This window comes from Triticum urartu, chromosome 2A, assembly GCF_056163025.1.
Source record: "Triticum urartu cultivar PI428250 chromosome 2A, HENAU_Tu73, whole genome shotgun sequence".
In the NCBI taxonomy this organism is placed as follows: Eukaryota; Viridiplantae; Streptophyta; class Magnoliopsida; order Poales; family Poaceae; genus Triticum; species Triticum urartu.
The window spans coordinates 695,331,496-695,354,285 of NC_141874.1; the positions used below are offsets into that span (position 1 = coordinate 695,331,496).

At 45.1% G+C, this 22,790-nt stretch overlaps 2 protein-coding genes across 2 annotated transcripts; one reads left to right on the forward strand and one right to left on the reverse strand.

The window, feature by feature from the left end:
* The first annotated feature begins 3,291 nt into the window (after window positions 1-3,291).
* LOC125534167 (uncharacterized) lies at window positions 3,292-9,469 on the forward strand. The gene is made up of 2 exons (XM_087540177.1): window positions 3,292-4,491; window positions 9,116-9,469. The coding sequence occupies exons 1-2, from the start codon at window positions 3,292-3,294 to the stop codon at window positions 9,467-9,469; spliced, it is 1,554 nt and encodes a 517-aa protein (XP_087396303.1).
* Window positions 9,470-11,638: 2,169 nt separating this feature from the next.
* On the reverse strand, window positions 11,639-12,520 carry LOC125534159 (E3 ubiquitin-protein ligase ATL6-like). Its single transcript, XM_048697445.2, has one exon. The coding sequence runs from the start codon at window positions 12,356-12,358 to the stop codon at window positions 11,828-11,830; it is 531 nt and encodes a 176-aa protein (XP_048553402.1). The 5' UTR covers window positions 12,359-12,520; the 3' UTR covers window positions 11,639-11,827.
* Window positions 12,521-22,790: the final 10,270 nt, after the last annotated feature.

Here is a 22,790-nt window from a genome sequence, read left to right on the forward strand (position 1 = left end):
AATGATCTTGTACAGAATGTTGCAAAGACTTATGGGGCGGTACTGAGTTATCAACTCTGGAGAATCCACCTTAGGTATTAGCACTATGGAAGTGTCATTCCACTCTGCTGGAATATGCTTTGAATTAATTGCATTCAGAACAGCTTCAGTTATTTCTTGCCCCAAAATATGCCAATACTTCTTAAAGAACACTGCATGTAACCCATCTGGTCCAGGGGCTTTCAAGTCCCCAATGCTGAAAACTGCTTTACGAACATCATCAGTAGTAAAAGGGGCCATCAGGTAGTCATTCATTTGAGATGTTACCTTCCTGTTTACCTTCTGTAACACCGCGGGATTAGTTTGCTGCACCTCGGATGTGAACAAGTTCTCAAAATAGCCTTGAATATGAGGGTTCAAATCATGCATGCCTTCCATAGTATCCCCATTTTCATCTTTCAGTTTTTTAATATAATTCTTCTTCCGTCTTGCCGCTGCGAAAGCCTGGAAGAAATCCGTATTCCGGTCTCCAAACTTTAACCAGTCAACTCTTGAACGTTGCATAGTCTGGATCTCTTCCAATTCAAGCAAATATTCCACTAATTTAGCTAGTTCCTTCCTCTTCAATTCATTCTCATCAGTCATGGGACCCGACATTGCCTCCTCCAACTCCCTTTGTGCCTTCTTCAACCTCTTTTTTGGTTTCTTTAGGACTAGTTGGTCCCAGTCATGGAAGACCGAGTGCATGCATGCCAGCTTCTGAAAAATATCTGGCACAGAAGTATCATTTTTCACATTTACCCATGAGGTTTGTACCAACTCTGAAAATTGATCCTCTCTAAGCCACCGGGCTTCAAATCTCTTCGGTCCTCCCTGGTTAGGGATCGATCTCAGATAATATTCTGTATCCACCACTAAAGGCCTGTGGTCTGAGTGGTTAAAATTGCCATGCTCTGTGGCAGCATTAGGGAAGGTATTTCTCCACTCATCATTCACTAATCCTCTGTCCAGTATTTCTCGAATACGGCCCCTTCTCCAAGTAAATATGTCGCCTATATACCCCATATCCTGTAGCTCACAATCTTCCATTGCTTGTTGGAAGGCTGTCATATACTGTTGCAGCCTTGGGTTTCCTCCTTCCTTCTCATGCAAATATTGGATCTCATTTAGATCCCCTATCAACAGCCAAGGAAGTGTGTTATTTTGGTACAACTGCCGCATACGCCCCCAGGACAGGTGCTTATGCTCCCATTTAAACTCTCCATACATACCAGTTAATCGCCATGTCTTTGCATCACATGTTATTTGAACATCAATGAACATGGGGTCCAGATTGAGTCGTTGTACTGTTATATTGTTCTGCCAAAACAGGATCAGACCTCCCCTTCTGCCATCACTTGCACAAATCATCTTCTGATCCATTTTTAATCTACGTCTTAAGCATTCAGCCGGATAGCTATCTAGGTGAGTCTCCGACAGAAACATCACATCGGGAAGTACGCTTCGCTGGACATCCAGCAAAGCTCGAACTGCCGGTTCATTCCCTAGTCCCCGGCAGTTCCAAGCCAAGAGTTTCATTGTTCCCGGCGATCACCCTCAAGAGGTGTCGCCGATCCTGAATCTCGTGAAGAACTTGGGTTATTATCAACAGCCTGTCCATCCTTATCCTTGAACCTCTTCCTATTCATACTCTTCTGAGGTGTATCGAAGGGTCCCGGGACCCTTTCCTCATCTGTTGTTGTTTCAAAAAGATTTACCTTTTTCGCAAACATGGCGTTTTCTAGTTCCTGAACTGTTTTATTCCCTGTAAAAGGAATTATCGCAGATGTTGGGTCTGTATCCACACTTATTTTTCCAGACGGTAAACTAGATGTGTTGCTATCTTGGGCTGTCCTCTTCCCCAAGATGTTTTCTGATGCTGCCATCACTCTTGCGTCTTGGTTGTTGGTTCCTGGAACGATCTCATTCCTTGTTGTACCACTAGTCTCATTGCTTTCCTTCTGGACATAATTGTGTCTCCAACTAACTGATGTCTCTCCACCTTTACTCAAATCAGCAAGGGGGTCATTATCAGTTCCCCGGCCTCTACCAAAACCTCGTCCAAGACCTCTTCCCCTTCCAACAGAATCATCCATGTCTCCTCTCTGCCGGTCAGACGGACCACGTCCACCACGTCCACCCCCTCTGCCTCTGCGAGTGGCCATCAAGAAACTCCCCCACTGAAATTTTGATTTGGCATGCTTGCCTGTCCCACATTCTTCATGCCAATGGCCTAACAAACCGCAAGCATTACAGAAAGTTGGGAGTTTCTCAAATTTTACCAAGTACTTCTCAGTTTCACCTCCTTTAGTTATCCCCACAGCCCTAGTCAATTTCTTGTTAACATCCAGGCTCACTCGTACTCTGATGAACTCACCGATGAAACCATTGGGGAGTGTGACCTGTACCTCCTCGACCTTGCCGATCCGGCTCGCTAGATTCTGCAGCGTACTCTTGCTCTTGAGAACTCCATCAGGTAACCTATGGATTTGACACCACGTCGTCAACCTGTCTAACTTAATCTTTTCTGGGTTGGTAAAACCATCATATTCTGCCATGAGCAAGGCCGTTCCATGGAAATCCCAAGGGCCCTGATGCATGGCCTTGTTCCAATCCGCAAGGCAATTGAATTGTATTGAAAAAAGGTTTGCATTAATCCTCCTCCAGACCACCGCCTGAGCAGGATTCCAGGCCGCCTTCATCTCTGCTATCAGCGCACTCTGGCTAAAGCTTTTCTTCATTAGGAGTCGCCCTAACGCCAACCACTTAGGTCTGATTTCTTCTGCATCAATCTCATCTTCCCAAACAAGATCATCCGCCTCATCTTCTTCCAGATTCAATCTTTCCAGCAGCCTACTGGTGTCATCTTCTAATCCCGCCGTGCCCGAACTGCCACTCGGGATCTCCGTCGACATGATCGTCCCAAAATAGGTCACAAGCGCTTTCTATCCAAACCAGCACCGACGTTGGGAAACTGACCGGTGGAGGAGTAGAGGGGCGTGCGAGAGGGAAACAACAGCCCGACCTTTTGGCCATCAATCAAATCTCAGTGAAAAAACTCACGGCGGCCTGGCCGCCGGAGGACTGGAAAACCCTAGGTTCGAGACCTACGAGGAGGGGATTTCAGTAGTCTGATTGCTAGTGCTTCCCTCGTGACGCTTCTCTGGCTCGGGGGAAAAAAGATTAAAAAAAACTTCCAAGCGGCTAGGTCTGCGTTTCCGAGCGTCTGCCATTCCAAATCTGCGGCCACTTGAACTCGGCAGCCAAGCAGCCATGGCTTCCCACCCGCCGCCGCCGCCAGCGGCGGCGGCGGAGCACCCTATACCATCCGCTCCCACCACCATAAGTGCCCTCGACGACGACCAGCTCCGAGAGATCTTCCTCCGCCTCCCGGACCTCCCCAGCCTCGCCTCCGCCGCCTTCACCTGCCGCACCTTCCTGGGCGCCGTCCGTTCGTCCCGCGCCTTCCGCCGCAGCTTCCGTGCGCTCCACGCGCCCCCGCTCCTCGCTCTCTTCCTCACACCCTACATGCGCACAGTACCTACCTTCCCCGCCTCACGCCCCCCCACTGCCGCCAGATTCAGTCCCCTACGAGACGACGACGCTTCCGAGTGGGGGGTCGATTTCACCGATCCTTCGATTGCGTACGATGAAGGCTTCATCGCTCTCCAACATCGAAGCACCAAGCAGGAAGTTTACTACAACCCCCAGGCTCTGTTTCTCCACCCCCAGGAGCATCATGACATGCCCGACGGCACCACCCTTGAGTTCCACACACTCTCCCCCAGAGAGGATCAGAGGCCGCCCCGTGTGGTCTCTGTCCGTCATGACTACTCGCGGCCTTGGGCTCGCGTCGCCGTCTTCTCACCGGACACCATGGAGTGGCAGATTTTCCCGAAGACGGCCTCGCTGCTGCCTGAGGGATTCAGGCGTACAACCCGCACGATAGTGGATGGGTTTATCTGTTGGCAATGCGAGTCTGTGAGCGGGGCATCTCTCAGCGAGTATATTTTGGTGCTCAACACAGATAACTTTCAGTTCTCTCTATTAGATCTGCCGCCGCCCTTGAGAGTGGTATACCCAGAATTTAAGATTGGTCAGACCAAGAATGGGAGGCTCTGTATCGTAAATGAGAAGGAATGCACACTTTCTGTTTGGATCTTGACAGACAGTGATGATGGCGTCCAGCGATTTGTGCTGCACAATACGTTTCCGTTGCACTCTAGCTTTATGGAGGTCACCAACTGTTCAGTGGAAGATATAATCTCAGTGCAGCTTATGACAGTTTTCAGTGGTTTTGTCTACCTTTCTATTTCCCCCTGGAAGAATTCCATGGAGCAGTACAAATCCCCTGAGTGCTTCCTGTCCTTCTCTCTGGAAACAGCGGAGCTAAACCAGCATTTTAAGAATAGAGAGCAACTTCCATGCCCTGTCCATCCCTACTTGGCCTGGCCTCCTTTGGTATGCAGCATGGTGAGCCTATTCTTGTGTGACCGTGGTGCTAACTGCTAAGTACTCCTTTTTATGTTTGGTCCATTGATTGCATGGAATGAAGTTTCTTGAGAGGATTGGATTGTTGCTGTGAATATATGCTATCGGTTTTAGTCCAAGTAACATGTCTTATTTACCTAACTCATAGTAGCAGAGCTGGCAACGCTATTCCCATTCTTTCAAAAAAATAGGAGACAGCCTAAACTACTTGTACATTACTACATAGATGCAAAATTGTCAACTTATAGCATGAGGGTTTCTGTAGATTATAGTATAGCATTATGATATAAAGCTCCACAAACATAATGTGTAACTAGTATATGAATAGAATAGCTTGATTCGTCAGTTGTGTTCAAATATTTGGAGGGTTTCTGCAGATTATATGATAGCATAATCATAAAGCTATCATATCAATAACTAGAATTTTCAATAGTGTTTAAATATTTGGTTATCCTTCTTAGTGACGCGCCATACCGGAACCCAGGTGTGGTGTTAAATGGGCAATGGTTGGGCTGTCGCCTCTTTGGTGGCGTGTCGTATCTTAGATCTGGACATGGTGATAGGTGAGCTAGGATCGGGTTGTCGCGTCCTTAATGGTGCGCTACATTGATGCCCGGGTGTAGTGAAAAGTTAGTAAGGGTCTTTGCATTTGACTCAACGAGAGTGAAGGGTAAGGAAGCTAGCAGAGCCTATTAGGATCTGCTTAGGTAGCTGGAACATAGGGTCCTTGACGGATAAGTTACGTGAGCTAGTTGATTCAGTGGTGAGGAGAGGTGTTGATATCCTATGTGTCCAAGAAACCAAATGGAAGGGACAGAAGGTGGAGGTGGAGCATACTGGCTTCAAGTTATGGTACATGGGGACAACTACAAATAGGAATGGAGTAGGTGTGGAGTGGTTGTCTTCATCAACAAGAGCCTCAGGTGTGGAGTGGTAGATGTCAAGAGGCAAGGGGACCGGATTTATCCTAGTCAAGCTGGTAGTTGGGGACTTAGTTCTCAATGTTATCAACGCATATGCTTCCCAAGTAGGCCCCAATGAAGGGGGAGTTCTCGGAAGGCCTAGAGACATGGTTAGGAGTGTACCTATTGGCAAGAAGCTCTTCATAGGAGACCTCAATGGCCACATGGGTACATCTACCAGATGTTTTGAAGGGGTGCGTGTGGCTTTGGCTATGGTAGCAGGAATCAAGAAAGAGAGTTCGCTCTAGCCTACAACATGACCATAGCTAACACCCTCTTTAAAAAGGGAGAATCCTATCTAGTGACTTTTAGTAGTGGTCAACACTCTAGCCAGATTGATTTCATCCTCTAGAGAAGATAAGACAGGCGTGCTTGCCTAGATTTTAAGGTGATACCTGGAGAGTGCGTTGTCCCTCGACATAAGCTTGTGGCGGCTGATTTCTGCTTTCGTATTCATGTCCAGCGGGATAAAACGCGCCAAAGTGACTAGAACAAAGTGGTGGAAGCTCGGGGGGGGGGGCATCTCAGGCTTTCAAGGAGAGGGTTATTATGTAGGTGCCCTTGGGAGGAAGGAGGTGATGCAAACAATATGTGGATGAAGATGGCAACTTGCTTTCGCAAAGTGACTTCAAAGGAGTTTGGGGTGACCATGGGAAGTAGAAGCGAAGCTAAATTAAATATACCTGGTGGTGAAATGATGATGTCCAGAAGGCTATTAAGGAGAAGAAAGGTTGTTTCAGACGCCTAAACTTGGAATAGGAGTGCTGATAAGTGACAACATAGAGAAATACAAGGTGACAAAGAAGACCTCAAAGCGAGTTGTGAGTGAAGCAACAGGTTAGGCGTATGATGACCTCTACCGGCGTTTAGACACGAAGGAAGGTGAAAGGGACATCTATAAGATGACCAAGATCCGAGACAGGAAGACGAGGGATGTCAACCAAGTCAAATGCATCAAGGATGGAGCAGATCGACTCCTGGTAAAGAACAAGGAGGTCAAGCATAGATGGCGGGAGTATCTCGACAAGATTTCAATGGAGAAAATGAGAGCTCTATCATTGAGCTGGATGACTCCCTTGATGATACAAACATGCGTTTTGTGTGACGAATCCAGGAGTCTGAGGTCAGTAAGGCTTTAAAAAGGATGAAAGGAGGCAAGGTGATGGGCCGATTGTATCCTCATTGAGGTGTGGAGAGGCCTCAAGACATAGCAATAGTATGGCTAATTAAGCTCTTAAACCTCAATTTTCGGGATAACAAGATGCCCGAAGAATGGAGGCAAAGTATATTAGTACCAATCTTTAAGAACAAGGGGGGTGTTCAAAGTTGTGCTAATTACCATGGAATTAAGCTGATGAGGCATACAATGAAGCTATGGGAGAGAGTCATTGAGTATCAATTATGAAAAATGACAAGCGTGACAAAAACCATGGAAACCATTTTCTTGGTACGAGTACTTATGTAGAGATACAGGGAGCAAAAGAAGGACCTGCGTATGGTGTTCATTGACTTGGAGAAGGCCTACGATAAGATACTGTGGAATGTCATGTGGTGGGTCTTGGGGAAACACAAAGTCCCAACAAAGTACATTACCCTCATCAAGGACATGTATGATAATGTTGTGACAAGTGTTCGAACAATTGATGGCGACAGTGATGACTTTTTGATTAAAATAGGACTGCACCAAGGATCAACATTGAGCCCTTAGCTTTTTGTTGTGTTGATGGATGAGCTCACAAGGAGATATCCTATGGTGTATGCTCTTTGCGAATGATGTGGTGCTAGTTGACGATAGTCGGGCGGGGGTTAATAGAAAGTTATATATGGAGACAAACTTTGGAATCAAAAGGTTTTAGGCTTAGTATACTAAAACTTAGTACATGTGGTGCGGTTTCAGTACTACTAGGCACGAGGAGGAGGAGGTTAGCCTTGGTGGGCAGGTGGTACCTTAGAAGGACACCTTATGATATATGGGGTCAATGCTGCAGAAGGATGATGATATCAATGAAGATGTGAGCCATCGAATCAAACCCAAATGGATGAAGTGGCGCCAAGCTTCTGGCGTTCTCCATGACAAGAAAGTGCCGCAAAAGCTAAAAGGTAGGTTCTATAGGACGGCGGTTCGACCTGTGATGTTGTATGGCGCGGAATGTTAGCCAACTAAAAGGCAACATGTCCAACAGTTTGGCGTAGGAAAATACGCATGTTGAGATGGATGTGTGGTCACACAAGAAAGGATTGGGTCTAGAATGATGATATACGTGATAGAGTTGGGGTAGGCACTAATTGAAGAGAAACTTGTCCAACATCGTCTGAGATGGTTTGGGCATATATAGCGCAAGCCTCTAGAAGCGCTAGTGCATAGCCGACGGTTTGTGTGCTAATAACCTCAAGAGAGGTCGGGATAGACCAAACTGGACATGAGAGGAGTCCATATGGAGAGACCTGAAGGATTGGAATATCATCAAAGAACTAGCCACGGATAGAGGTACGTGGAAGTTAGCTATCCACGTGTCAGAGCCATGAGTTGGTTTCGAGAGCTTATGGGTTTCAACTCTAGCCTACCCCAACTTGTTCGGGACTTAAAGGCTTTGTTGTTGTTCTTGTTTAAATATTTGGATATACATAAGTAATATTTTCAATGGTAAGTTATGTTTTCTTTCTCTTTATACATTTCCATTCTCCTTATACATTTTGCTGTCTTCTACTTCAGCTTTAAATTTATATCTTATTTAATGAATATGTGTTGCATAATTTGATGCCAGTGAGAACTGTGCGTCATTCAAGCTTTGACTTCGGCTGTTGGATAGTACACACGATTATCCCTATGGCACTATCTAACCTCTTGCATGTTTTTGGAGGGATGCAAAGTATATGTGTTCTCTAAATGCAAATTTATCTCTTATACTCCCTCCGTAAACTAATATAAGTGTTTAGATCACTATAAAGTAGTGATCTAAATGCTCTTATATTAGTTTACAGAGGGAGACTAGTTAATCCAGCTAGAGTCCAAATAGGCCACATTCTTTTAAAAAGCAGGGTCCAAAAACAGTCAGCATCTTCCAATATGTTTCCAAACAGCAAAAATATGCAACTTTGTTTCTTTTTCCCGTGAACCCAGTTACGGATGTGTTTATTTATCATTGAATCGTAATTCATCATTTTTCTCTTAGATCGTAACTGTTTTTTCTATTGTTCACTAAAATAAAAATAATAACTAGATAAATTCCAATTGGATAGATGAGTTTGTTATCCTATATATATTTGTTTGGTTTCTAATTAGGGGTGTAAAAGCCAATTAAACATGCATCGCTCACTATAACCCCCTAAAACCCTAGCATTTCTTTTTTATTCCAGATATTAGTTTGATCTATAGTTAAGACACTCAACTATAATAAAAATTTAACCATCGTTAATTCCATCAAATCTTAGCTGTTACTATTTCAATTGCTTTCATATCATCATAATAACTGTAGATTTTGAAGTGTTCTAAATGGCAGTGATGTAGTATCTTATTTCACCTTCATTGCTTCTGCAACAGCTAGATAAAATGATCTGTATCACTAGAATCTATTGCCTTGCACATATTTGTCCATACAAACACTTGAATTCCTTTTTTTACACCGAATTCCCCTTTTTCACAGGAGGATTCAGAATCTGAAGTTACTGGAAACATTTTGTGGGATGTTGGTCCTGAGGGCACAGAAAAGGCTTCATCTGTCCTCGTAACAGCATTACGTTCATTCAGAGAAGCTTTGGTTAAGGACGGCGAAGCAAATGTTGCAGAGATAGATGCCTTCCTACTTTGTGTTGACGCTGAGGATGAGAAGAACTCTCTTGTGAGTAAAATCACTGCTTTAGATGAACTGTTGATAACTGTGAGAGATCGTGTCTTGAGGGTAGGTGCAGACTCTGAATTCTACGGACAGAAGACAAAAACAGAGAGCTGGTGGGAAATGTGGAAGGGGAAGTTACGGAGAGCTTTCTTTACTAGCTGAATAAGCCTATCAGGAGTAAGTGAGCTCTTGCTGTAACGCTTTGGTACTTTAGTTTTTAGATGCTGCGATAACGGTATGCGCTAAGTTTCATGTATGTTAGTTGAACCTTGCTGTAACGCTTTGGTACTTTAGTTTTTAGATGCTGCGATGACGGTATGCGCTAAGTTTCATGTATGCTAATTGAACCGGTAATGACTGTAACATCATCAGTAGTTTCATGTATGTTAATTGAACCGATAATGACTGTAAGATCACCAGTATTCAGTATGACTGGTTGGTATAAGCCTTGAGTTCCATCTACTGATGCGTCATTTCACAGATGACCCGTACCTAGAAACTGTACATGCAGAAGGTCCCAAACAGGTGCTTCATATTTGTATCTTTGTCTAATTGATCATGTGCACCTTTTTATCAGCTTGGTTTTTTCACTTAGAAGTGCATATATATGCGTGTGGATGTTCTCTGTTGCATAATGAGCTAACATGGTAACTTGATAAAATGGTTACTTTTGTAGCCTTGTTTACTGTTACAGTTCTATGCAGATAGCGTGTGTCCTCTCTTCCCAGTCTCCATGGAATCTCCTGTGTGTGCCACCTCTGCTCGACACGAGCGCACAGCTTCCGCTGCTTGGCTTTTGCCGGTGCGTGATCTGTCACGTATACTCCTACGTGACAAAATGCTCAGCTGGCCAGCTCCCAGCGGTTTAAATTTAGTGTTTTTTACCGCCGCGGACTTTACTGTCAGTGCCCACGACTTATCTTAGCTCGACCTGGGTAATTGGGTCAACAGAACCTTCCACTACGATTACTTTTCTCTTGGAGTGTCTGTCGCTCCTGCTTGAGCTGGACTGTATTGTTTTAGCTAGGATCAACCGTGCTTGTTTTTCTCTTTTGGGAAATCAGTGGTACTTGACACCTTGTTGGTTCAAATTTTCCATGCCGACCTGCTGCACTATAAGTGGGAAAATATCAGGTGCTACCAGCACCTAGATGCTCCCATGATACCAATTCAAAAAATTCAAATTTAAATGTATTAACAACTTCTGAAAAAAAATCGTAGATGTTCACAACACGTGTGTTTACAAACCCTAAAAAATTCATATCCAAATTCGATGTACACATTGGGGAAAAAATTGAGCATGCATAGTGTCAATAAAGACAAAAACATAAATAGTTTGAAAAACTGCACTATTGACATCCGATTTGTCTTTTTTTGCTTCTCAATGTGTATATCGAATTTGGATCTGACTTTTTTAGGGTTTGTAGACATGTATGTTACGAACATCCATGATTTTTTTTCAGATTTTTTTTGAAACATTTATATTTGAAATTTTCAAATTGGTATTATGGTAGCACCTAATATTTTTCCCACTATAAGTGTATGGCTTTAGTCATATGGGTTTTTAAAAAATTAGGGTCTTATTTTTCATTTCACCCCGGGACCCTGAATTTCTGAAGGTGGCGGTGACTTGACGTGTTGTTGTCACCATATGCCGTGCTCAATTTGATGCAATACATGACTAAATTCTTTTTTTTTTTACAAAAGTGAGAGCACCCCTGACTTAATCTCTGCATCGGTCGATGTATGCAGTATGCGATAATTGCCGCTAGCCTCGGTGCTTCATGCGTCAGAGATATTTACTGTCGTGGTTAAAGAAATGTTTTCCGCGCACTTGCTCGCTCAAACATCAGGTGTCGTTGTGGTAGTGGATAAAGCCTTAGTCTTATCCTTGTCTGACCACTGTTGAACATGGGACTGAAAACATGTAGTATTGTCCAGCACAAAAGGGATTGTCATGTCCTTTTCAGCGGTGCATACGGGTCATCCATCCACAATTTCCTCACCTGACTGGTCACAATTGGAATTAGCTGGTTGGTTAATTGATTAATTAACAGTGCAATATATACCGTGAAACTACAATAAAAGACCACTTGTCTCGGGTATTGAACTCATGTTTCAATCAATTCATCCAAAAGTTCGAACAGATGAAGAGGTGCGGTCAATATATTCCAATATCACAATCCTTCAAATTAGCACAAGTCTGCTGTTATGTACTAATAACGTGTCCACATTGCTACTCCTGAAACTAGGAAAAAGGGTGTCAGTATCTACGGATACATCACATATGAACTTAGTTACAAAGGTTTCTAAAGAAACCTAGTTACGGAGTGATCTGGAGAACTTCTTTATTTATCATCACCAAAGTCAAGTAGGATTACAATTTACAAGCCATGAGACAAAATTGTCGGTCCCAGACTCCCAATCGGAGTAAGCTAACACAAACATTCTGTACTCAAACCCCATAAGATAAGTACCTCAAGCCATACTGGCAGCTCGGGGATGGCGAACGCACGCATGCTATACCGTGCTCTCCGGGTCCGGCCCCCGTCCGGCGGTCTCTGCCGTCTTGGAGCCGTCCTTCGCTGCCGGAGCAGGGTGCGCGCGGCAGACGGGGCAGGTGGCGTGCGCGCCCAGCCAGACGTCGACGCACCCGGCGTGGAACGCGTGGCTGCACCCGGGCAGGGCGCGCACCGCGTCGCCGTCCTGCATGGCGCCCAGGCACACCGCGCACTCCTCGCCGCCGCCGCCGCCGCCCCCGCGCGGCTCCGCCTTGAACCTGAACACCGGCATGGCCGCCAGCGCCGCCTCGTCGAGCCCTCCTCCGCCGTCCCTCTTCCCCGTCGCCGGCCCGGCCTCGGGGCCGGGCCCCGTCCGGCGCACGCCGTCCCGCCCGCTCCACCGCACGTACAGATAGTTGAGGTACAGCACCGCCCCGTACAGCGCGAGGCACACCGCCGTGAACGCCGCCACGAGCTCCACCGTCCCGCCGAGGCTCCACAGCCCCCGGTGCGGCGGCGGCGGCTGCTGCTGCCCCGACGCCGTCGACATGCCGATCGATGGATGTCAGTCACTCCACTCGCAGAGTGTCGTGCCGTGCCGTGCGGTTCTTGCTTTGCTCTCCCTCTGCTGGCTTGTGCGAGCAATGATGGTTTTGTTGGCGTGTACTAATGTTACGGCCAGTGGTGCTGAGCAAGAGTTAAGTTATGTTATACAATGTTCTGCCAGTGAATGGATTAGCCAAGTTCGTTCCAAGAGCATTTACCTGGAATCTACCCAGTGGCCAACTCCACACTCCAGTCTTCTTCCAGGTGGCAGCACCTGCCTCTCAAAAAAAATATGTTTGTTTATAATTTAATGGTGAAAGTAGAATCTTCGAACTCATATCCATGTCAGAAGTGCTAGTTCGGGTAATGTTGCACTAGCCTAAAGAAATTCTTCTAAAAAGGCGCTTGACACAAACCTAATATATACGACTGCCTAATTTGATATCACAGGGCTTAAAAATCCTGCATGGAAGAATATATTTTAATGGAGATAAACTCAAAGATTCTGTATAAAAGAATTCTAGAAGGATTATTTGTTCCAGCTAAAAGATACTATAATAGTAGATAAGAATTCAGAATTTTACATCTTTGGTACACATAGTTTTTTAAAAATTGTGTGGCATGTGTTGTACGGCCCTGTGAGTAACACTACACCTATAGCAGATTTTCCTACTGACTGAACCTATGGGTTGACGCAAAGGAATGGTTATGCAGCGGCGCATCGCATGTAGCTGCCGGGGTCATGGAAAAATGGTGGCGACAACACATTTGTGACGTCGATGGTGCTGCTTCTTAAGTACCCGGTATCGAGCTCCGGGGTGAAAGCCCAGAATTGAATTCTGGCAATGGCGATGGTTATACATCGTTACCTTGTTGAAGGCATTGCTCGGATATGCTCGGACAATTTTTTCAGGGTGAAAACCTAGATTCCGGCGTTGACTGCTGGATCCAGTGACGACAGCGTTTCAGCGTTGCTCCCTTCCTGAAGGCGTTGCTGTTGAAGAATCACGATGTTCATATGGTGTCTTGAGACGGTTGGTGCAGATATGGTCTTTCCTATAGTTTGCCGATCACAGAACTGATCATTTTGTTTTTTTTTTGTTTTTTTTTCTCGCCCATGCATAGCTTTGATCTTATATAACTTTGCTATTTGCTGACGTGTTTTTTGTGTGGGTTGGTGTTGGCTGTGTGCATCTTAGCTATGCAGAGACCGGGTGTGTGCTCATCATGTTTGTATTCTCTTGATGCTTCATTTTAAGCTAATAAAATTCACCCTTTTTCAAAAAATGTAGATGAAGTCCATAAGTGTTTTCTGTAGCTCTACAATATTTCCAAATTTTTGTCCAAAAGGACCACCCGCCGAGTGATATTGACAAAAAAAACTATTTCTAGATCAAATTGTCAAAAAAGACCAGCTGAGTCATGGCGGCAGGTGCGGCAGTAGACACGTGGCACCTGCCGCCATGGGTGCAGGCGGCAGCCCAGGCTTAACAGGTTTTTTTCATCCGGCGCACCAGCTGCAACGGAACACCGGAGTGGTACGTCTGCTGCGCGTACCGCGGCAGGCCAGGTGGGCCCTGCCGCCACAGCCCGAGGCGGCAGCCGCTGTTGCTGTTGCGCACTGCTTCCTTGCTTCAACAACTCGGGTTTCGTCGAGATGTAATAGTAGTACAAAAGCAAGATTGATCACTAATCACACGGGCAGGCAGGCCAATGCCTGAACACACAAATGCTCGTATTGATGCGCTGTAGATAGATTACTGGAAAGCGTGAGATGATCTGTTCAGCTGTTCTCGATATGTCAATCACATGAACTCCACCCACTCGTTAGGTATTACCGGATAAATACATCACCACCTGACTGGCCGACACAAATAGTCATATATAATATTGTGCATTTGTTTATATAATATTGTGCATTTGTTCTTCGCTTGCAGATTAACAGCAGCGGCTGCCGCCTGGCCGTGGCGGCAGGGCCCATCTGGCGCACACTCGCAGCAGTAGCGGCCGCCTGCCCATTCCGTTGCAGCTGGCGCGGACGGAAAACCTGTTATGCCCGAGCTGCCGCCTGCGCTCGTGGCGGCAGGGGCTGCCGCCGGCGACTGTGGCGGCAGGTGCCACGTGTCGTCTGCTGCGCCTGCCGCCACGGTGCAGCTAGTCTTTTTTGTCAATTCATTTTGAAGATGGTCTTTTCTGGCAATTTGACTCGGCAGATGGTTTTTTTAGACAAAAAAATCCAATATTTCCTGTAGGTTCAACCAGTGAGAAAAAAAATTCCGTAGGTATCTACGTCAGAAAAAGTCAACATTAACCCCTTCGGGTTCATGAATCAATCACATGACCCCCTAGGCCAGACAAATAACCTTTGGGACCTCTGGGTAGTGAAATTCAGGGTAGTTAGTCAGTATGTTGTTGAGGTGCCAGATAGCTCAGCAATTTATTTTTTCTAAAATGACCCACTTGTCAATGGTAGTGCCCTTGTTATTCATGTTTATCTATTTTTCCCAACACCTTTCCTCCTCATGTTCAACTCCAACAGAGAGCTAGAAAAGAACAAGCACATGTCTTGTACTCCTATGTGGACTGTGTTGTCAAGGCCTCTTCGTTGGCTTTGGAACAAGGATTGCATCACTATGAGCATGGCGCTGCAACACAGTTGGCTCTGCTCCGTCCGCAATCATCTCGCCTTGGGCGAGAAGGAGGGCGACGAAGACTAGAGGAACATTGAGATCCTCGATTGAGAGCACAGAACTCCCCTTACCTACCTGCCCCCTGCTAGCCGGCATGTCCTTCCCTGATGAGTAAGTAAGGGGCTGTTTGGATTGTGACTATCATTGCCATATATTGCCACATAATTTTTTCCACATTTGCCACACGTGCCTTACTTGAGTTGCTCAAATTGTTAGCCACACTTTGGCTTGCCTAAGAGAATATTACCACACTTCTTGTGTCTATGACATGTGGGGTTCACTGCTCATAAAAAAAATTCTTGCCTTAGGTGTGGCTAGAACCAAACACCTACCTAACTTGGTCAAACTTGCCTAAGGTTAGTTGTGGCAAAGTGTGGCAAGGTTTGGCTAGGAACCAAACAGTCCCTAATAAACTAGCAATCTTATGCCCCGTTCGGAATCGATCCGCTCCGAGGAGTTGTGGAGCTTGGTTTTGCCAGCTCCGTCAAAATAAGCTGCAATCCCGTCCGCTCCGGGAGCGGAGTTATAGGAGCAGTGAGAAACCGAACGCTCCCTTAGATTAGTTGGTGCTATGATCGAGAGAGAAGTGCCAAAGAGGGAATCTTGTTTGTGTGTTAGGAGCACAAGATCTGCTTCATGAAGATGTACAAGTACACACACAACTCCTATGTATACCTCCATGGCAAGATTGACCATAGGAAATTATAAAAGTTATGATTTGTAGAACATAATATCAGCACTATTACGTTGTATATCAATTTCCATGGGGAAAGAGATATCATTTGATGCATAAGATAAGAATTTTTTCATTAAGTTTAGACTAACCTTTTTTTTCCTTTAATTGAAATGTGAAGAATTTACCGCAAAAGAAGGAAATGTAAAGAGTTGATTCCTATCCTATACATGAATAAAATTCCATTTTTATGGTAATACGTGTCTCATTCATATCATAAGGATCATAGTACAATGCACATATATATCGACAAAATTGATCAAATAGCAGAACGCTAGCCTTTACACAAAGGAACAACAACCAAGAAGTAAAGTTGTTGGAAATATGCCCTAGAGGCAATAATAAAATGATTATTATATTTCCTTATTCATGATAATTGTCTATTATTCATGCTATAATTGTATTATCCGGAAATCGTAATACATGTGTGAATACATAGACCACAATGTGTCCCTAGTGAGCCTCTAGTTGACTAGCTCGTTGATCATAGTCATGGTTTCCTGGCTATGGACATGGGGATGTCATTGATAACGGGATCACATCATTAGGAGAATGATGTGATGGACAAGACCCAAACCTAAGCATAGCACAAAGATCGTGTAGTTCGTTTGCTGTAGCTTTTCTGGATGTCAAGTATCATTTCCTTAGACCATGAGATTGTGCAACTCCCGGATGCCGTAGGAGTGCCTTGGGTGTGCCAAACGTCACAACGTAACTGGGTGACTATAAAGGTACATTACAGGTATCTCCGAAAGTGTCTGTTGGGTTGGCACGAATCGAGACTGGGATTTGTCACTCCGTATGACGGAGAGGTATCTCTGGGCCCACTCGGTAATGCATCATCATAATGAGCTCAATGTGATCAAGTGGTTGATCACGGGATCATGCATTACGGTACGAGTAAAGTGACTTGCCGGTAACGAGACTGAACGAGGTATTGGGATACCGACGATCGAGTCTTGGGCAAGTAACGTACCGATTGACAAAGGGAATTGAGTACGGGATTGATTAGGTCCTCGACATCGTGGTTCATCCGATGAGATCATCAAGGAGCATGTGGGAGCCAACATGGGTATCCAGATCCCGCTGTTGGTTATTGACCAGAGAGTCGTCTCGGTCATGTCTGCTTGTCTCCCGAACCCATAGGGTCTACACACTTAAGGTTCAGTGACGCTAGGGTTGTATAGATATGAGTATGCAGTAATCCGAAAGTTGTTCGGAGTCCCGGATGAGATCCTGGACGTCACGAGAAGTTCCGGAATGGTCCGGAGGTGAAGAATTATATATAGGAAGTGTTATTTCGGCCATCGGGAAAGTTTCGGGGTCACCGGTATTGTACCGGGACCACCGGATGGGTCCCGGGGGTCCACCGGGTGGGGCCACCCATCCCGGAGGGCCCCAAGGGCTGAAGTGGGGAGGGGAACCAGCCCTTAGTGGGCTGGTGCGCCCCCCCCCCCCTTGGGCCTGTTGGGGAACGTAGTAATTTCAAAAAAATTCCTACGCACACGCAAGATCATGGTGAGGCATAGCAACGAGAGGGGAGAGTGTGATCTACGTACCATTGTAGATCGACAACGGAAGCGTTTGGTTGATGTAGTCGTACGTCTCCACAGCCCGACCGATCAAGCACCGAAACTACGGCACCTCAGAGTTCTAGCACACGTTCAGCTCGATGACGATCCCCGGACTCCGATCCAGCAAAGTGTTGGGGAAGAGTTCCGTCAGCACGACGGCTTGGTGACGATCTTGATGTACTACTGTCGCAGGGCTTCGCCTAAGCACCGCTACAATACTATCGAGGACTATGGTGGAAGGGGGCACCGCACACGGCTAAGAATATGATCACGTGGATCAACTTGTGTCTCTAGGGGTGCCCCTGCCTCCGTATATAAAGGTTCAAGAGGGGGAGGCCGGCCGGCCATCATAGGGCGCGCCAGGAGGAGTCCTACTCCCTCAGGGAGTAGGACTTCTCCCCCAATCCTAGTTGGAATAGGATTCGCGAGGTGGGAACAGAGAGAGAGAGAAGGAGGGGGCGCCGGCCCCCTCTCTCCTTGTCCTATTCGGACTAGGGGGGAGGGGCGCACGGCCCAGCCCTGGCCGCCTCTCCTCTTCTTCCACTAAGGCCCATTAAGGCCCATGTACCTCCCGGGGGGTTCCGGTAACCTCCCGGTTTTCCGGTAAAATCCCGATTTCACCCGGAACACTTCCGATATCCAAATATAGGCTTCCAATATATCAATCTTTATGTCTCGACCATTTCGAGACTCCTCGTCATGTCCGTGATCACATCCGGGACTCCGAACAAACTTCGGTACATCAAAATGCATAAACTCGTAATATAACTGTCATCGTAACCTTAAGCGTGCGGACCCTACGGGTTCGAGAACAATGTAGACATGACCGAGACATGTCTCCGGTCAATAACCAATAGCGGGACCTGGATGCCCATATTGGTTCCCACATATTCTACGAAGATCTTTTATCGGTCAGACCGCATAACAACATACGTTGTTCTCTTTGTCATCGGTATGTTACTTGCCCGAGATTCGATCGTCCGTATCCAATACCTAGTTCAATCTCGTTACCGGCAAGTCTCTTTACTCGTTCCGTAATACATCATCCCGCAACTAACTCATTAGTTGCAATGCTTGCAAGGCTTAAGTGATGTGCGTTACCGAGAGGGCCCAAAGATACCTCTCCGACGATCGGAGTGACAAATCCTAATCTCGAAATACGTCAACCCAACATGTACCTTTGGAGACACCTGAGCACCTTTATAATCACCCAGTTACGTTGTGACGTTTGGTAGCACACAAAGTGTTCCTCCGGCACACGGGAGTTACATAATCTCATAGTCATAGGAACATGTATAAGTCATGAAGAAAGTAATAGCAACATACTAAACGATCGGATGCTAAGCTAATGGAATGGGTCATGTCAATCAGATCATTCAACTAATGATGTGATCCCGTTAATCAAATGACAACTCTTTGTCCATGGTTAGGAAACATAACCATCTTTGATTAACGAGCTAGTCAAGTAGAGGCATACTAGTGACACTCTGTCTGTCTATGTATTCACACATGTATTATGTTTCCGGTTAATACAATTCTAGCATGAATAATAAACTTTTATCATGATATAAGGAAATAAATAATAACTTTATTATTGCCTCTAGGGCATATTTCCTTCAGTCTCCCACTTGCACTAGAGTCAATAATCTAGATTACACAGTAATGATTCTAACACCCATGGAGCTTTGGTGCTGATCATGTTTTGCTCGTGGAAGAGGCTTAGTCAACGGGTCTGCTACATTCAGCTCCGTATGTATCTTGCAAATCTCTATGTCTCCCACCTGGACTAGATCCCGGATGGAATTGAAGCGCCTTTTGATGTGCTTGGTTCTTTTGTGAAATCTAGATTCCTTCGCCAAGGCGATTGCACCAGTATTGTCACAAAAGATTTTCATTGGACCCGATGCACTAGGTATGACACCTAGATCGGATATGAACTCCTTCATCCAGACTCCTTCGTTTGCTGCTTCCGAAGCAGCTATGTACTCCGCTTCACATGTAGATTCTGCCACGACGCTTTGTTTAGAACTGCACCAACTAACAGCTCCACCGTTTAATGTAAACACGTATCCGGTTTGCGATTTAGAATCGTTCGGATCAGTGTCAAAGCTTGCATCAACGTAACCGTTTACGATGAGCTCTTTGTCACCTCCATATACGAGAAACATATCCTTAGTCCTTTTCAGGTACTTCAGAATGTTCTTGACCGCTGTCCAGTGATCCACTCTCTGATTACTTTGGTACCTCCCTGCTAGACTTATAGCAAGGCACACATCAGGTCTGGTACACAGCATTGCATACATGATAGAGCCTATGGCTGAAGCATAGGGAACATCTTTCATTTTCTCTCTATCTTTTGAAGTGGTCGGGCATTGAGTCTGACTCAACTTCACACCTTGTAACACAGGCAAGAACCCTTTCTTTGCTTGATCCATTTTGAACTTCTTCAAAATCTTGTCAAGGTATGTGCTTTGTGAAAGTCCAATTAAGCGTCTTGATCTATCTCTATAGATCTTATTGCCCAATATGTAAGCAGCTCCACCGAGGTCTTTCATTGAAAAACTCTTATTCAAGTATCCCTTTATGTTATCCAGAAATTCTATATCATTTCCAATCAGTAATATGTCATCCACATACAATATCAGAAATGCTACAGAGCTCCCACTCACTTTCTTGTAAATACAGACTTCTCCGAAAGTCTGTATAAAACCAAATGCTTTGATCACACTATCAAAGCATTTATTCCAACTCCGAGAGGCTTGCACCAGTCCATAAATGGATCACTGGAGCTTGCACACTTTGTTAGCTCCCTTTAGATCGACAAAACCTTCCGGTTGCATCATATACAACTCTTCTTCTAGAAACCCATTCAGGAATGCAGTTTTTACATCCATCTGCCAAATTTCATAATCATAAAATGCGGCAATTGCTAACATGATTCGGACAGACTTAAGCATCGCTACGGGTGAGAAGGTCTCATCGTAGTCAACCCCTTGAACTTGCCGAAACCCTTTTGCGACAAGTCGAGCTTTGTAGACAGTAATATTACCGTCAGCGTCAGTCTTCTTCTTGAAGATCCATTTATTCTCAATTGCTTGCCGATCATCAGGCAAGTCAACCAAAGTCCATACTTTGTTCTCATACATGGATCCCATCTCAGATTTCATGGCTTCAAGCCATTTTGCGGAATCTGGTCTCACCATCGCTTCTTCATAGTTCGTAGGTTCATCATGATCTAGTAGCATGATTTCCAGAACAGGATTACCGTACCACTCTGGCGCGGATCTTACTCTGGTTGATCTACGAGGTTCAGTAGTATCTTGTTCTGAAGTTTCATGATCATTATCATTAGCTTCCTCACTAATTGGTGTAGGTGTCGCAGAAACAGGTTTCGGTGATGTACTACTTTCCAATAAGGGAGTTACCTCGTCAAGTTCTACTTTTCTCCCACTCACTTCTTTCGAGAGAAACTCCTTCTCTAGAAAGGATCCATTCTTAGCAACGAATGTCTTGCCTTCGGATCTGTGATAGAAGGTGTACCCAACAGTCTCCTTTGGGTATCCTATGAAGACACATTTCTCCGATTTGGGTTCGAGCTTATCAGGTTGAAGCTTTTTCACATAAGCATCGCAGCCCCAAATTTTAAGAAACGACAACTTTGGTTTCTTGCCAAACCATAGTTCATAAGGCGTCGTCTCAACGGATTTTGATGGTGCCCTATTTAACGTGAATGCGGCCGTCTCTAAAGCATAACCCCAAAACGATAGCGGTAAATCAGTAAGAGACATCATAGATCGCACCATATCTAGTAAAGTACGATTACGACGTTCGGACACACCATTACGCTGTGGTGTTCCGGGTGGCGTGAGTTGCGAAACTATTCCGTATTATTTCAAATGTACACCAAACTCGTAACTCAAATATTCTCCTCCACGATCAGATCGTAGAAACTTTATTTTCTTGTTACGATGATTTTCAACTTCACTCTGAAATTCTTTGAACTTTTCAAATGTTTCAGACTTATGTTTCATTAAGTAGATATACCCATATCTGCTTAAGTCATCTGTGAAGTGAGAAAATAACGATATCCGCCACGAGCCTCAATATTCATCGGACCACATACATATGTATGTATGATTTCCAACAAATCTGTTGCTCTCTCCATAGTACCGGAGAACGGTGTTTTAGTCATCTTGCCCATGAGGCACGGTTCGCAAGTACCAAGTGATTCATAATCAAGTGGTTCCAAAAGTCCATCAGTATGGAGTTTCTTCATGCACTTTATACCGATATGACCTAAACGGCAGTGCCACAAATAAGTTGCACTATCATTATCAACTCTGCATCTTTTGGCTTCAACATTATGAATATGTGTGTTACTACTATCGAGATTCATCAAGAATAGACCACTCTTCAAAGGTGCATGACCATAAAAGAAATTACTCATATAAATAGAACAACCATTATTCTCTGATTTAAATGAATAACCGTCTCGCATCAAACAAGATCCAGATATAATGCTCATGCTTAACGCTGGCACCTAATAACAATTATTTAGGTCTAATACCTCGTCCTTCGCCCGTGTTCGCTTAATCCGTAGTCCCTGTTTCGAGTTGCAAATATTAGCAACAGAACCAGTATCAAATACCCAGGTGCTACTGCGAGCTCTAGTAAGGTACACATCAATAACATGTATATCACATATACCTTTGTTCACCTTGCCATCCTTCTTATCCGCCAAATACTTGGGGCAGTTCCGCTTCCAGTGACCAGTCTGCTTGCAGTAGAAGCACTCAGTTTCAGGCTTAGGTCCAGACTTGGGTTTCTTCTCTTGAGCAGCAACTTGCTTGCTGTTCTTCTTGAAGTTCCCCTTCTTCTTCCCTTTGCCCTTTTTCTTGAAACTAGTGGTCTTGTTGACCATCAACACTTGATGCTCCTTTTTGATTTCTACCTCCGCAGCTTTCAGCATTGCGAAGAGCTCGGGAATAGTCTTATTCATCCCTTGCATATTATAGTTCATCACGAAGCTCTTGTAGCTTGGTGGCAGTGATTGGAGAATTCTGTCAATGACGCAATCATCTGGAAGATTAACTCCCATCTGAGTCAAGTGATTATTATACCCAGACATTTTGATTATATGCTCACTGACAGAACTATTCTCCTCCATCTTGCAGCTATAGAACTTATTGGAGACTTCATATCTCTCAATCCGGGCATTTGCTTGAAATATTAACTTCAACTCCTGAAACATCTCATATGCTCCATGGCGTTCAAAACGTCGTTGAAGTCCCGATTCTAAGCCGTAAAGCATGGCACACTGAACTATCGAGTAGTCATCAGCTTTGCTCTGCCAGACGTTCATAACATCTGGTGTTGCTCCAGCAGCAGGCCTGGCACCCAGCGGTGCTTCCAGGACGTAATTCTTCTGTGCAACAATGA

What these genes read in the sequence shown, in the direction of transcription:
- LOC125534167 (XM_087540177.1), top strand. Translation starts at nt 3,292, where the DNA reads ATGGCTTCCCACCCGCCGCCGCCGCCAGCGGCGGCGGCGGAGCACCCT. An exon ending in CTCCTTTGGTATGCAGCATG is followed by an intron (nt 4,492 to 9,115) that starts GTGAGCCTATTC and finishes CCTTTTTCACAG; the next exon opens with GAGGATTCAGAATCTGAAGT.
- LOC125534159 (XM_048697445.2), bottom strand. Translation starts at nt 12,358, where the DNA reads ATGTCGACGGCGTCGGGGCAGCAGCAGCCGCCGCCGCCGCACCGGGGG.